This window comes from Bradysia coprophila (genome assembly GCF_014529535.1).
Source record: "Bradysia coprophila strain Holo2 chromosome X unlocalized genomic scaffold, BU_Bcop_v1 contig_12, whole genome shotgun sequence".
Taxonomy (NCBI): Eukaryota; Metazoa; Arthropoda; class Insecta; order Diptera; family Sciaridae; genus Bradysia; species Bradysia coprophila.
The window spans coordinates 7,819,546-7,836,050 of record NW_023503293.1 but is presented as its reverse complement, the minus strand read 5'-3'; the positions used below and the strand labels follow the sequence as shown (position 1 = coordinate 7,836,050).

Sequence of the window (16,505 nt, the reverse complement as noted above, 5' to 3'; positions counted from 1 at the left end):
AATGGAAACGCGGAATGAGAAACATTCAAAAATTTACCGCAAGTCAAATGTACCAAAATCCAACCAAACTGTCATTATTTTACCTTTCGTTTTTTTGTTTCAGTTCAGGGATTTTTCGTGTCTGACGTTTTTGTTTTCTGAATTTATTTTTTGTTTTTGTTATTTCGTGTTGTTTACGAAATTTTATGCAAATCGAACAGTGAAAAATTTCTAACAAATTTAGAAGTATTTGCTGTAGCACAAAATTGAGCGATGACACACCCGGCCATTTATGCGATAACACTTGGTATAAGAAACCTTCACCAAAATCCAAAACGAAAGAAGTTTAATTACGCTTTCACAATCGCTTATTTGTGTCTAGGTGTAGCACTAGGAGCAGCTATTTTTGCGTATTTCGCAGCGGCAAAACATCGTCAAGAACATCCACACCATCGGTACGATACGGGAGATTGGCGATATGGACGGTCTGACTCGGAATCGTGGGGAGGCGGATCGAGATCGAAGAGCAGAACTGGCAGGTAAATGGAAGGACAAAAATTGAATTTGAAAATATTTTTTTTTTCGTTATGTCATTCCTGTTCTCTCTGTCAACCAGCATCAGACTTTCATTTTTTGAAATGGAATTCTTTGTTCAAATTAGTTCATTTTAGGACAGAACCATTTTGGGATATGAAGTTCATTTTTCGTCCTAGTTCATTCAACCTCTATTTTGTGGAACGTAATTTTTTTTGTGGGAAAATTGAACATTTTTATCTCGTAGACCATTTTACCATTTTTTTTTGTGATTGTAGCAACAGATTATCGTCCATTGTTGTCTTTGATTGCTCAAGCTTTCTTATTTGCGATACTATATAGTACGAAAATGTTCACATTTCGGTACAATCGTTTATTTTACGGTTCACGACATTTGTGTAACGGCTTATCAGTGAATTGATGAATTCAACTGCTGATCGAAATCTGTTACATTGACAACATAGTAACGAACGCAGATATGGAATTTACCTTCCAATCGAACGAATTTACCTTCAAATTGATAGAAACTGATGGAGGAGCGTAAAATATCGCCTATGTATCGCCGAAGGGTTAAAACACTTAGAACAAACACGAACGACAAGAATTGTGTGAACTTATATGCATGCTAAAACCAGACCGAGTTCTCTTTCTCTCTCGATCCCATACCAGAGCCCCCTAAATGTATCTAAAATTTACCCTTAGTTCATCCATACAAGGCGGCGCACGGCTAATTTTTCCATGTTCTAATTTTCAGAGAAATATGTTCGATATGCTTAGAAACGATTGACAAAGGCGCTGGTGATCGACTTCCCTGTGAGCACGAATTTCACGGGAAATGTCTCGTCGAGTTAAAGAAACGATACAACTTTTGTCCGAATTGTCGGCGACCATTTTAGGGAAATTCATTTTTTTCCCGCTTTTTGTTCAATTGTTTCTTTTTTGGGGTGCAGAACGAAATTGAACTGTGAAACGGAAATTGAAATTATTTTGTTGGATTTATATAAATTGCGCGTTGGCTTCCATTTATTACGAATATAGGTAATAAGAACGGGACAATCGTTGTGTGTGTTAGATTTTGTTTTTAATGTTTGTTATAATCTAATCAAATTCGTGTTGCATCACAACTCTGGATTATAATGAATTTAATTTATCAATTCGAAAATTGTCGACACATAAAAATTTACCGTGTGTATCAAGTGAATAAACCGATTCAATTTCACTGTTAGCAATGTTGAGATTAAGATGCAATCGTCTCGTTATATAACAATTTCAAAATAGGTCATCAAGAGCGCGTACAGAAATTCTTTTTTTTTATCGCTCAGTGAACGCGCTGAGTTAAACTCTAACCTCAAGAACATGATTAACTGAGCGACAAAAGTTAACGCCAGTGAAAGAAATACAATTTCTGTACGTGCCCCAACGTTCATCCATCCTCTACGGGTACTTTTACTCGGCGGTTAACTTTGTTCAACGGAAAGTGATTTTTTCCAACTTTGAACCGAATCCTAGATGCAAATGGGGACATTGACCCATTCAAAAAAAAAAATCATTTTCGTTGAATAAAGCTAGCCGCCGAATATTAGGCTCAATGGTATCGGGAACTCTGGCACACGGTGCCAAAAGAACGCACCTTTAAACTACCTAAGGGGTGAACTCGCATAGGCAAGTTTATTGCTGCAAATGCTTTTTAGCCATGTCATCGACATAATGACTACTTTTACAAAATTTTGGTATTGAAAAATTGTCTGCGAGTTCACCTTTTACCTGCCAAATTACCCCACGCCGGCTCAATGTTGGTTCAAAAGATCGAAACGATCAGAATATGTCGCGCGTGTTGAAAAAATAATAATCTCCAAGTGAAACGAGTTTTATTCGAAAAGATTTCAGTGATCGTTTCAAGTGCCGGACCTGGCCTATTTTTGTAGAATTCATTTGTTGAATTTTTCTAAAAAATTTCCAAAATAAACATTTTTCAAAAGTAGACCCTGGTAACGGACCATCGATTTTGCCTTCATACACTGGCTCAACTCAATCATAATATACCGTTACATATTCCATTCCGTTCAGCATTCAATCGATTCGTCTTGGTTCATGTGAACGTTTCGAGACTACGTGTAAGGAGTCCTAATTCAAATTTTTTATCTTTTGTTATAACTGTCAAAATTGACAGAAGAACATTAGAAAAATTGAATCGGGTCTCCTTCGCATCGCTATTTGTAGCTATAGAGTAATAACGCCTTTCCTTTGCTACCGGGTAAAATGTTCACAAATTGTTATCACGCTAAAGTAGCGCCTAGGAAACACTTTTCATATCGAAAAATTTACTTCATTTATGCAACATATCCTAATTAAATCAAGAATTTAACTATCCTTAAAATACCGTTTCATATGTGCACTTATACGTGGAACGCAAGTTAATTATCCACTCATACTAGTACTAAACTCAGAAATTCGCTTTGACACTCACTATTTTCTTCATTGCATTGCAATGATTGCAACCCGCCCCGCACTAAACAATTTTGTGGAAATAAAATGTTTGGACAAATGGCTAAGTCGTCAGGAAAACTGATGGTATAATTTCAATAGTTGTTTGTATTGAGGCTATTTAACTCCATCGCGTTTTGTAAGAAAATTGGACAAAGTTTCTTACAAGTTTCAGTAAACCAACCATTTCGCACTTGAGATTCGACATTTTTAGCACATTTAGTACCTTTGATTGTACGATGCAAAAATATGAGAAAAAGGACACTTCTTTCTTCTTTAAATACAGAATGACTGGTCCACGCTGTTCTTCTTCGCGTTTTTTTCTTAAATTTAGCATCAGCTGTAAATATCGAGTCGATTACGTGTGGTGCCTTGATTTAGTTTTAGAACAAATTTGAACAAAATAATCCTAATTGTATGAGGATTTTACCAAAATAAAAAAATCGAAGACTGAGCTATTGAAGCGTAGTTATCAAAGTTGTATACTTGGTCTGCGGAAGCCACTCTGGTTCGTCTACAACCCTAATAAATACTTTAATAGATCAGTTTTTCGACTCTTGATTAGAAATTTGACTAAGTCCTTCGAGTCGAAAGGCTAAGACCTTCCAAAGACAATGGTACTAAACTGAATCGTTTGGTGGTGAGATTCGCTTACTACCAGTGTTGTGCGATTGCTTCCAAAAATAAACGAGAAATTAGTAACCATCTAATTTAAGAAGATCAAAAAATGTGATTGTTTATTGAGCTATTTTTTTTAATTATTATTTTTTATTTATAAGTAACCATTTTAGACGTAAGTTAATTAAGTTAACTAAATTTTTTAGTTTCTATTCTCTTTTTTGTAAAAATTAATTGTAAAGCAATAACAACGAACTGACTTGTATAATATCGTTAAAATAAAAATATTTTTTTTTTGATCGATTCTATTTTGCGTATTTTTTAGACAAGCGTTGTGGGTTTCCTCTCGTCCCCTGAAATTGAAGTTGTAATGGCATACAACAAAGTGATTTTTAAGGTGATTAAATTGTTGCCTAAAACTAGAGGCGAGCGTGGCAAGGATTTTCCCAACCCGAATTACATAAGGAACTGAAACCCGAAGCGAATTACATTTTTTGAAACACGAGAACCCAAAAACCCCACAAAAAATTAATTTTGTTCCGGAATGAGTGATAGTGGAACTGACATTGTCTCTGAACAGTTTTCCTTCGTCAGAATAAGTGATCAAAATTTTATTAAAAGCCTGACCCGAGCCGACCCGAACCCGAATAAAATTTTCAACAACCGCGGTAATTGTGACAATTCAAATTCCCGTTAAACTTAAATCGGGTTGGACAAATATAGAGGGTGAATATCGCGTGCATACTAGGTCAATCTGATAATTTTGTAAAAGTTTCTGGATTTCTCATTACTATAAATATTTTGGCTATGAAAAATGTGAAATTCGAACTGAAGCTTATGATATTCGAAAGGTCTTAGCCTAGAACTACTTTTAGTGTAGTATCAAGTTATAGTGGAGTTATTGACGATAATGTAAATTTTGTTTTTCATTTATTTCTGTCTAGTGTGTTGACGTAAAAATCTGTGAAGATTCTAAAAAAATGTCTGTATGGAGGGACCTGAGATTTTTTTTCAGATTTTTTAGAAAAATTTCATATGTTGGAGGTACAGAACTACCTCGGTATTTTGACCATGGATTGGTCTTATTGACATGTATTTTACCAACGCACTTCAAGTAAAAGTGGTACTCTTAGGGTACTGAAATTTGACAGTGCTCCAGCTCCATACAAAATTTTACACTGTAAAAAGAGTGGGGATAAAATTTCATAGCGTGCTTTTTAGGGCTGATATTCTACCAAAAACACCTTTTTGTGTAGTCCAGTCAAGTTGCCGATCATAACCGATAATAATCTGAAATTATCTGGAATTAGATTTTTCGGTCATATCGCGGACGTATTTTCCACTGTTAAAAATACACCCCTAACAGTCGTTCCGAGTACTGACTTTGTCTCACTTCGAGAACCACAACTCTAGATAAACTTAACCGATTTTCACTTATTTCCCTGATTGGATAATACAATGGTACCTTCAGTGTCGATTACGTTTCGTAACTGGAATATTGTATTGATAATCACCGGTTAACCACCACACTCCGAAGAGACAATGTTTTAATTGGAAAATTGGTTTTGGAGTCAATTCATTTGTGCAATTAAAATAAGTTGAGAGATAATACGTCATCCTTACAGTGACACAGAAAGATAAGAGCATTAGAACTGTCTGGGGAACTGACTGCCCCATCATTCTTTAAATGTTTTTCCAAACAGCGGAAGAAAAACCAAAATTGTTTCGGTTCTGAGTTCATTTTATTTTTCGACAATTGATCGGTTGGAGAAAAAAAAGCCGTGGGCATTAACCAGGTGGCCATTGCATTTGTCGTTTGCCTAGGAAATGCAAATGCAAATGATAAACCGATTGGGCACCATCCAATCCGTCATTGATGACAACGCGAAATCCATTATCCAGTCCCTGTTCCTTTGCAACTTTCCGTCCCACTAGCATCAAGTGTCCTTGAAGAGAATGAAACGTGGGTCAAGCAAATATTCTCGCTTCTTATCCGATTTCTAATTTCCTACCAAGCAATTCAGCATCGTCATCGGAAGCCTTAGATAGTTGAGCGATATTCTTCCGTGGAATGACGAGAAAATGAACCGGAGCTTGTGCTTACGAATCATTTTAAATTAATCTTTGGTTAGCAAACAAAATTTTTATTTGAATTTACCGTTGATGTCATGGAAAGCTACGCACTGCAATTCGGCATTTTTGGATGTGAACAAAGTATTTTGACATAGAGAACAGTATGTGAACGGAAATGTAACCTCACCTTGTCGTCCTCGTAAATGAAATTACAGGGAATTTCTTTTCGCAAAATTTTTCCGAAAATTGTATCGGCTGTAGGATCTGCTTCCGCAGCCTTGGACACTTCATCTGACATTTTTTAGCAATTCCCTAATTGCGATGTTCAGGAAAAACGGCCCCGCCGGTTTCTGTGACAACAATTCTGCAAACTAAGTTGACAATGGAATTCTATGTATCTTTCAAGATCTTGAGGGTTCATCGGACTCATACCAACCAAATTAAAACAAATAAAAGCCGGTGTTCTCGACGATAATTTTTTTTCGTTTGGCTGATGTCTTTAGTTAAATGACATAAAATCCAAATAACAGTGCGTGAACGCCTGGCATAAATCATTATGAAAAAACGCAAACCCTTGCTTTAAAACGACGTGAACACACTTTGTGCCGAAAATCTAGTACTAGTTTTTGAGGCACTTTAAAAATCAAGCTGATCAAGCTGCCATAAGCAGCAATGAATGTACATATAGTACCAGGTAGGGCCTATTCTTCAAAATCGGTCGATTTATCTTGAACGCATTCATTTTTGAAGTCAAAATAATATGAATCCGTTTTTAAAATCGTTTTTTCCTCCGCGGTGAAATTAGACCATACCTGGTAGTTTAGATTCGTTGATAAGCAGGGAAATTTTTCAGAAGAGTTAAGCAGTTTTTGAACGCATTTTTAATGAAAATACAAGGTAAATATAGTGAGGAGGTAATGCCATATGCAACCGAATCAGATGTGCAGTGGCACGAAAGTTTGCTATAAACGCCATCTCTCCCTGTCTTTAAAATAGCAAAATTGCTTAGAAAGCTGGGCCATCTGTTTTGTGATAGGCACAACATTTTGTGAAACACAAGTAAATCTTAGTCAACCATTTTAAAAAAAGCTGTCAGTGGCAACGAACTATTGTTCTAGGCCGCGCGTCGGAATGGCATTACCTCCGACCATACCTTGGGAAAATAAACCTTTATGTTGTCACTGGTCATTACAGTCATGGTAATCAGATAATGAGCGCAAAAAAACTCTGTGTTGAATCAAATTCAAACTATTTTGTCCGTAAGTACTGGAATGTTTGAAATTCACAAGAAGTACACTTTCTTGCAAACTCAATCTCAACTAATATTTCCAATATTTCTCTTTCACCACTGTCACACATAGAAACCAGCGCCTTTCTTTACTAAAAACTGAACAAGGTGGCAGCACTTGAAAATTGAAGATAAACGGTCGAAGACATGATCTGTACATTATATAGCTCCTGATTCTTTGAACGCTATAGATTGTTCTAAATAACAATCGGGTCTTTCAATAGATTCTTAGTATTTAAAAAGAAAACCATCGTTGTCAAAAATGTTTGTGAGATTTTCGTAAAAGAAAAATATTTAGCCGGGACCTGGAATTATTGTTTTTCGACCCCATCCCATCCCACAAAGCTTATAAAATACAAGGTTCTGAAGGAACAGGATAAGACACTTCTGATTCAGAAGTTCTGAGCTGATCACGAAGACGGTGAAACACAAATTTTGACAATTTAGGCAGGTTTTGTTAAGCAGATTGTGTAATGTGTTAACTTGAAAAAAAATATTTCTAATATCTCATCTATAATGAGTATGTTTAACAAAACATGTCTAAATTGTCAAAGTTTGTGTTTCATCCGCCTTCGTAAGTGTCGTAACTTGTTCTTTTCGAACCTTGATAAAATGTGGTTTTTGCCATTCCGTCAGTGCCGCTACCAGGCTTTTGGCGCCCTTGGCGAAAAAGACTTTGCGCCCGTCTAGTTCGAGTGAAAGTCTAACGTTCAACTGGCATGTATAGTCTATATTTTTCATTACAATTTTTTTCTCGATTTTACTTGTGCAAATTCCTTCCATGACCACGGTGAGCTTGAAAAATTTTTTATTTGACCTCTCGTGGACAAGAAATGTTTTTCGTGGTTTTTGTAGAGGGCAGTACCACGAGTAAGAATAACATAACAAGAATAGTTCATTACTATACAAGTGAAGGAATTTGATTATCTCGTATCCAGATGAGTAAAAGAATCCGAGGGCGTCAGCCCGAGGTACTTTTACTCATCGTGATACGAGATATCAAATTCCTTCACGTGTATAGTATGGCGTTTTACTTTACGAGCGAGGGAAAGGGTTTTCACTAGTGAAGGAATGGCCACATTCCCTCACTAGTAAAGTAAAATATTTTGATGGGAATTTTTTTTAATTAGATCGATTTTTCGCTTTTTTGAAACCTGCGGGAAGCTTCGAAGACTGTTTGAACCCTACTGGGTCACTTGTTTGATCGCAAAAATATAGTTTCTGATTAGCCTGAGGTCTAAGCTTTACAACGATACCAATTATGACTATCAACAAACATCTTTCATAGTAAGGTTTTTGAAGCAAAAATTATTCCACTAGGTCGCCGCGAATTTTTAAGGCTTTCTATTTTCTATCAAAAAGTATTTTTTATTTATTTTGCATAATTTATGGAGTTAATAAAGACCGAAAGAAGCTTTTTGACTCGAAATAGGATTACGTATAAATCTCACACATGAACAAATTTCCCTATTTCGAGTAAAAAATTAACAAATCTAGGTTCTTTTCTTTTGTCTGTTATGAAACCAGTGGTTTCTCCCATAGCCATTATAAAAAAAACGAAAAATCAACCTAACAAAAAAATTTCCCATCGAAATATTTTCTTGTTGTGTTATTCTTACTCGTGGTACTGCCCTATACAAAAACCACTAAAAACATTACTTATCCACGAGATGTCGAATAAAGTTTTTTTCAAGCTCACCGTGTGACATCATTGATGTCAATAAATTTCGTAATGTCTTTATTTATAAAATACGTGGTCAAGTCATTTAAATGTCCTTGATGTATTTGATATCAGAGCTGACCGAATTTTCTGTAAAACTTGCGACTTGGAGAGAAACGGAATCAACGGAAGTTATTGAATGTGAATCAATGGGCAGACGTGTTAATTCGTCGGACGTGGAATCGATTGGTGGTGGATCGGTTCGACTAATAAATATGAATGTATTCAACAATTAGAAATTTAAGTTACCAAAGAAGCGAGAATTAGTACCATCTCTTAGGTCGACACTATTCACACGTACCCTCAACCACGTTTGCGGATTTTGATTCATCGCTTTGAACTTTCTTTGAAAAATGTTCGTCAATTTTTATAGTTTTTCTAATTACCTCATCTTGTGCGTCTAATTTTCGTTTTCTTTCACATCTGAACTGATATCCAGATTTTTTAACCATTTTTCTTTATTTGTCTGTCAAAAAGAGACGTGTTAAAGTGATAGTATAATTTTGACGTATACTACAATGGAATAGCTTTTTCATTGCAACCAACATCAAGAATATTTATGCCAACTAGCGTGAAGTTATTCAAACAAATTTAAATCAGGGCACGTTTTACATTAACATTTTTTCAAAATTTTGCGCCCTCAAATCGCTGCGCCCTAGGCAAATGTCCGTTTTGGCCGTGTGATGTGGCGGCACTGCATTCCGTCAGCTATTAAAGTGGTCTAAGCTTCCAAGGCTGCCAACTTTGGAAAGGTCACGCACATCAGTATGTTTATAGGTCTGTTTCAAGGCCATACGAATTGTCAAATTTCATCCATAGAGACATAACCTCATCAACTTTTGTATGAAAACCGATCTCTGTGGATGGAATCGTGTTCGTTCGGCCAGTCGAAATTCGTGTTTACAGTTACTTGGAACAAACCTATTCAAGGCTGTTTATTCCCCACATTATCACAGCGACGACAATCATCACTTGAAATGTATGATAATTTGCCATATTATCGTCAAGAAGTGTCAACTACCCAGGATTTGAAAGTTTTTCACTTTCCTAAAAAAATGTACTAAAAATTCACTTCGGTTGTGGTTCACTTTTGAAAATGGAAAAAAGTGACATTCCGGCAATGATTTCTTTTTTGTTGTGGAATTATATATGATGGCATACCAAAAAAATGTTCATGTCATAAAAATATGCAACGTCAATTGAGTGAACGTAACGTCCATTTGAGAACGCATAAAACGCATGCGTTGGATTACTTGCCAAAAAAAAATTTAATAATTTCTCGAACGAATTGGCTCGATTTGATAGAAAAACCGGGGCGTTAAATAAGAATAAATTCGTAAATTGTTGTTCAAGCATTTTGAAAGTGTCCGATAACTTAAAACAAGTCGATAGAAATGGAGAAGAAAGAACAGTTGCTGATAATTTCGCCGCAAAATGAGTTGAAATTCTGTGGTACGTAGAAAAAAAAAACTTGTACAACACAAAGATGCTATTTTTTTCTTCTCTTCATTTCACCCATTTCCATTTTGGTATCCCATTTTGTTCCTACTGACGTTGATTTTTTTTTTATGAAATTATTCGTTTCGATGTGAACGATTCTCGAAATTGGCTGACTGTGATGAGAAATGAAAGGAAAATGAGAGGTTTTTTTTCCACTTTTCGCTACATTTTCTTTTTTGTGGTGCATTAACTGCATTAACTGCACACACATTTTCTCATTGCGATTTTGTAATGTTGTTTTGTTTTGACTTCCCGATTTTCATACATTGCATTCTTTTGCTGTGTTCCCCGTTTGTAAGGTTTCGTTTTCGCATATGAAATCGTATCCAAAAAATAGATATTTTCGTTCTCATTTCTCTTCATTTGAGACGGTCTGTCAATGTTATTGCTATTTTGTCTGGCCAAAATTTGTCCATTAAAATTTCGATGAATTGAGAAAAAAAAAAAAAAAATATTTCGCAAAATAATCGATGGGAAAGTGTTTTTGTGTTGACGGACGTCACTTCAACCGCTGAAGTGGTACGAATCGTACCCAATACCAAGTGGTGGATTTTTTTTTTGCTTGTGCTGGATTCGTTCGTTCTTGCATACACAAACTATATTTGAAGCGCATTACAAAATGATTGGCTTAATACAGAACAATTCAATAGATATTCCCGAACGTAATTGTAAAAAATTTGGATTTTATTGTCTTAAAGTCAATCCAAAAAAGAACAATTTGTTCCAAGTGCCATCCGGATGAATACGAAAATTGTTCTAAAGTCCCATGAAAACCCACAATTTGAATGCAATAATTGTCAAAATTCGTCAAACTTGGTAATGATTGTGGTCAAAATTAAGTTTTCTTGGAAAATCAAAAAAAAAAAAAAAAACAAACAAGCCGATCACTTTGAACAGGGTTCGTCAAAAGTTAAAAATGACCACAACCGCTACACAATATAGAATCAGTCCGTAGTGACACCCCTGCTTGAAATTATATTTTTTTTATTTGTCTTATTGCGTTAGAATGAGCTCACCTTATTACACACATGGAAATTGTTTATTGATGATTCGATTTATTTTGACTTTCGATCCTTACCGCATACCTATACGCTAATGTTATGTCTTTTGGGAGGTTGTTGTTTTTGTTAGTTCAGTTGGCATTATTATAATGAATGAATGGAGAGTGAAATGCAAAAGTATACAATAAAAATGTTGTGCTGCAATTGTATGTATATGGTTGTGACGTCAGACGCGCAAATTAATATACAACTTTTATTGAATTACGGTACGGATGATTTTCAGATCCTATACACATCAGATGTGCGAATTCCGCTCGCGGCTCGCATTTACGGAGTTCCAAATTTTGTTCGGTCAACGTTCCTATGGATGATGATTTGCACATTATTTGTTGTCAGCGTCTGATAGGTTCCCATAATGAGTTATTACGACAGTATAGTTGTCAGTGAATCAATTTGAGTGCGATTTCATTCAATGATTCATGATAACTGATGTTACGACATTAGTCATTCAATTCAATGTTATGACCGAATGTTAACTGTCTAACTCACAGTGACAGAAGTAATAACGAAATGAGCTAATCGAGCCCAAATTGTAGGCTTAAGTCTGCGACATTCCGGTATGATGTAACATAGCCTGTCTCTTCTCAAAGTACTGTTCCTTCCCTTTCGCTTAATTTACAAAATACTTGGAGGCCTGACGATAGGACTTGTTTGGTTATTTTGGTTATTGATGACATCGAGTGCAAAATACTTTTTTATTCATTTCAAAATTTTCCTTTTCGGAAGACGTTCTCAAGAGGAAACATCATCAGCTGCTTTATTTTGTGTGAATAGGAAAAGATGCAATTCAGTGTTGTTACACTCGGTTTTTTTTTTGTTAGGAAGGTAACTAACCTCTGTCGAGAGGTGTGCTATTATTTTATTGAAAGTGGAATGGAAAGTTGCATTAGTTAAATGGGCGCTTTTGTTGGGTGATATAAAGATTATGAAAGATTATTGGGCCAGTATCAACCGCTCTATTAGTTCATTTTCACAGCTGATTCACGCAGGCACTATAATCACACATTAACTACAGACGACATTGACATGTCGGTGACGATAGAATCCACAGAATCCACAGCAACTTCATTCTTTTGTCCATTGCATTTTGTTTCATCTTTAATATGAATAATGTTGTGATAGCGAACGTAAAATATATCAATTTTGTTAGAACAAATTACATGAACTGGATGGATATTATATGAAATATTGCACTAGTCTCTAAAAGAAAAGTCATATACTAACCGCAGGATTGTCTCTATCAGAGCTTCCGATATTTAATTGCTATAAAAACCGGTGAAATTGAATTTGCTCCCAATTTGAATTTGTTACATTTTCCCAAGACATACTAATTGCAAATAAAAATCTAATGTGTGTGCAAGCGCACCGAATGGATAGTACTCGCTGATTTTAAGATTGTCGAACCGCATTGACCCACAGTGTAGGTAGAATATGAAAAATCGGAAAAAAATGCTACTCCGCCATACAAGTTGGTTCGAAAAACACTACAACAATTTGGGTCAATGTTCCGTTGTGTGTGCAAGCGCACCGAATGGATAGTACTCGCTGATTTTGAGATTGTCGAACCGCATTGACCCACACTGTAGGTAGAATATGAAAAATCGGCAAATAACGTCAATGACGACAAATTTCGATGTATCTTTTGTGGCAGTGTATTGTTTCGCCTAAATTTGAACCAATTTTGGTGGGCTATTTCAACCAGTCTTAGTAAATACAAACAGTAAACCTGTCTTACCTCATTAGTTACGGCTCTAGTTTAAACACATGAGAGATTAGTTTCGCAGGTCAATGACATCAGTTCAGTTAATAGTCCTCCACGACTGTCATCATTTTACATAGACAATGTTCTCCTGAGTATATTGAAAATAGCGAAACGTCCGAATTGATTCAATTTTGATCGACACAAACCAGGAATGAACTTCCACCGTAGAGATGTTGACATTCTGAAGTTCAGCAGTCACTATAGCAGCTAAACCAATCGACCGCCTGATATCGCATTTTTCTCTGTTTGTTTCGAACAACGAGTTTACGTAATTCAGTATATGGAATGATAAGACGATGTTTGTTCTACTTTACAGGTCCGTTCAATCAATCCATTACATCGTATATGAATTTACGAAATCCGACGGATAAAACAATATTATTCAAAATCAAAACAACGGCCCCGAAGAAATATTGTGTACGTCCCAACAGCGGCCATTTACAGCCGAAGGAGATGATGGATATAGCAAGTATGTTTTGAAATAAAAAAAAAAAAAAAATTGTCACCAAACACCGAACGTTTCTTAACAAACTTTCTGTCTGTCCAACAGTTTGCTTACAACCATTTAACTTTGATCCGAATGAAAAGAATAAGCATAAATTCATGGTACAGAGTTTAGTTGCACCAGACGGTGAGATTCAATTTGATCAATTGGTAAGTGGTTTAGAAATGTTCATTGTACCGCCCCAAAACTGCAATATTGTCTCTCCTCTTGTTTAGTGGAAAGATGTTACCCCAGACCAATTGATGGACTCGAAATTGCGATGTGTGTTTGATTTGCCGGCCGATAAAACCGCTGCGTCAATAACTGGTTCGTGGCTTTAAAGTTAGAAAATGATTGACCGAATGATAAAAAATGTTTTTTTTTGTAGAGCAAAGTGAATTCACTTCGAATGCGACAAATTCACTACCGGTTAATGATGAGAAGGTAAGTGAATGACTTCTTCGTTCTTCGCCTCTGGTATTTTTTTTTTTTGCTCATAATTCTCTCTCCCGAATTCGTTTAGATCACGGAAACAGATAGCACGTCAATGGCAGCGGCAGAAATTAATAGTTTACGCGAAAAGGAAAGTAATTTGCGTCAGGAAAATCTTCTACTTCAGGTACGTTTTTGTTGTGGGTTGTCTTTCACAGGATTCCATTTGCCGTCTCTTTGTCAAATCGTAAAGATAGCAATTTTCTGATCTCAATTTAAAAGACCGTCTTTGTTGGAACTGAGAAGCAACTCTCTCAACAAGGAGTTAATTTCGTACCCCGAGCGAACATTTCAGCAAGAAACGTTCGCGATCGGCTAGAAATACCGAATATTGTCTGTTTTCAGACTCTATGTTCTTCCTTCAAGTCCGCACTATGTGTTTCAGATTTTAATCTGAACAAAACCTCTGTAGACCCTTTCTTAGACTCACTATTAATTAGACGACAACGAAAGTAGCACAACGATTTAAGTGAGTCAATAATACACCCTCAATAGTAAACAACATACATAACTTATGCACATCACTGAAGTCCGACTGCAGGAATCATAATTTCGAAACTTCTAGTTTTGTATTAAAATCACGTGTGGAAGCAAACACTGAAGGTGATGCAAATTTTCAGTGGATCATAGAAAATCCGGAATCCAATTTTCGGGGTAATCTAAGTGCAGCGACAAGTTTGTCTTCGTGTAGCGATACACTGCTGTCACCGTCGGTGAAATTTGACAATTACATGTAACACAAAGAGATGTTACCGGCACTGAATCAAAGACGCAACCAAACAACCGATTCAATCAGATGTTATTATTGTGGACAACCTGATGAAGCGATTTGTGTTGCGGTTGAGTTTCGAACCCTCAACGTATCAGCACTTTTGTTAGTATGAGAGGACCAACTGAAAAACATCTGATGCAAATTCATGTCTAAATATCACTGACATTTCCTGTGTTAATTGTCATTTACGCAACAATGACAAAGGCTGAATAGTTATAAACTTGCTTTGTACTTGAATTCACCCGAAACTTGGATTCCGTGTGTTTTTTTGCGGATTTTCATAACCTTCAGGGTTATGTGCAGAAGAAGAGTTGCTTCGAGAAGTTTACTCAGTAAAAACTTCCGATGTTTTTTTTAGCCGAGTAAACCACTCACCAATTCCTTAAAATTAATTTTTCTTTTTCCCATTCCATCAACAACAGGAACAACTTCTACGACTTCGCATGTCTGTTGAATCAAACACCAAAGAATCAGCAGCATTTCAAAATCCGTATTCACCACCACACCATGCTCAACAAACAGCACCTATGGTTTATGTAGCTCTTGCCGTTGTTATGGCAATATTCGGTTTAATTTTGGGCAAATTTGTGCTCTGAATAATTTAAATAAGAAAAACACAAAACAAACAAAAAAAATGTTTCTGGCAAAATCACAACCTAAAAATTTATATTGAGAGAGAGAGAGAGAGAGAGGGAGAGAGGAAAATAACGAACAGTTTACGAAAAACTCGGTCAGATAAGAACAGAGTTGAATGAAGTTCAAGAAATAAAAAAAAAATTAAAAAAAGAAACAAAAACAAAAAGATAGACAGAAAAATGCTAACAAGAAAAATTCAAATGAAACTTTTTAATTCGACGGAACCGAGAATGAGACACACACACAACACAGGAATGGATTAAGGAATGATGAGAAGAAGAAAAAAAAAACTTTAAAAATTAAATAATTCAAACGAAACTTATCTATTTGTTAACATCCAATTCAATAAAAAAAAACTTTAAAAAAGAAATCTGCAAAGAGTAAACACAGCGTAGGAACAGATAAAAATTAAATCAAAGATGTCTAATGAATCGGTAAGGTTTATATTATTGTCAAAACTAATCGAACCTAAAAAGCAAACAAAAAAAAAACAAAAATTGTTATGTGGTGGGGTATAAAAACAAATGACATGGTCGGTAATATTCTCTTCATTTTATTTGTAAATCACACACACACTTCATAAACACATCCACCAACACATACACACACACACCCAACTACATGTAAATAATTGTCACCATTTAATTTAAAACAAAATTTCAAGTTTTTGTGTTTCATCCCTTTTTTTAAGTCAACTTTTTTGTTTCGTTCATTTTTTTCTAATTTTTAATTTAATTTAAATAAAAAATGCATTACCTGTAGCATTGTAAGGTGTTTTTTCGTTTATTTTCTTGTCTCGGTTTTTTTTCCTTTAATTTCTTTAATAGAACACATTAAAAAGATAAATTTTTTTGGTTTTTTTTTTCTTCACATTTTTCTTTTATGTACATTGATAACAGCATTCAGTACGCTTTTATGTATTTAATAAACAAAAGAAAAACCAAAATACTAATTAATGTCTCGTCACTGTTGCATGAAAATTATTAAAAGAACTTTGCTGATAAGGGCATTAGATACGAATAGACAGAAGAGAAACGCGCTACGAGATGCACTGTGCATCATGCACATCAAGTCGTTTTGAACCAAGTCCCAATATCGAGAA

General features: G+C 35.5%; 3 protein-coding genes across 4 annotated transcripts; 2 read left to right on the top strand and 1 right to left on the bottom strand.

Annotated features, from left to right (window-relative positions):
- The first annotated feature begins 81 nt into the window (after positions 1-81).
- Positions 82-1,916, top strand: LOC119067438 (E3 ubiquitin-protein ligase znrf3-like). Its single transcript, XM_037170413.1, has 3 exons — positions 82-286; positions 362-518; positions 1,268-1,916. Exons 1-3 carry the CDS (start codon positions 253-255, stop codon positions 1,407-1,409), a joined length of 333 nt encoding a protein of 110 aa, XP_037026308.1. The 5' UTR covers positions 82-252; the 3' UTR covers positions 1,410-1,916.
- Positions 1,917-5,335: 3,419 nt separating this feature from the next.
- LOC119067437 (histidine triad nucleotide-binding protein 1) lies at positions 5,336-6,206 on the bottom strand. 2 transcript variants are annotated; one of them, XM_037170411.1, is made up of 5 exons: positions 6,129-6,206; positions 5,876-6,061; positions 5,774-5,798; positions 5,628-5,714; positions 5,336-5,561 (listed from the first exon to the last, which is right to left on the bottom strand). In XM_037170411.1, the coding sequence occupies exons 2-5, from the start codon at positions 5,984-5,986 to the stop codon at positions 5,404-5,406; spliced, it is 381 nt and encodes a 126-aa protein (XP_037026306.1). In that variant the 5' UTR covers positions 5,987-6,061; positions 6,129-6,206; the 3' UTR covers positions 5,336-5,403. The 2 variants fall into 2 exon arrangements, with proteins under 2 accessions (XP_037026306.1, XP_037026307.1); XM_037170412.1 differs by having other exon boundaries at positions 5,876-6,059; positions 6,125-6,203.
- Positions 6,207-9,899: 3,693 nt separating this feature from the next.
- On the top strand, positions 9,900-15,686 carry LOC119067435 (vesicle-associated membrane protein/synaptobrevin-binding protein). The gene is made up of 7 exons (XM_037170408.1): positions 9,900-10,148; positions 13,336-13,488; positions 13,570-13,673; positions 13,740-13,830; positions 13,892-13,947; positions 14,027-14,122; positions 15,190-15,686. The coding sequence occupies exons 1-7, from the start codon at positions 10,091-10,093 to the stop codon at positions 15,361-15,363; spliced, it is 732 nt and encodes a 243-aa protein (XP_037026303.1). The 5' UTR covers positions 9,900-10,090; the 3' UTR covers positions 15,364-15,686.
- Positions 15,687-16,505: the final 819 nt, after the last annotated feature.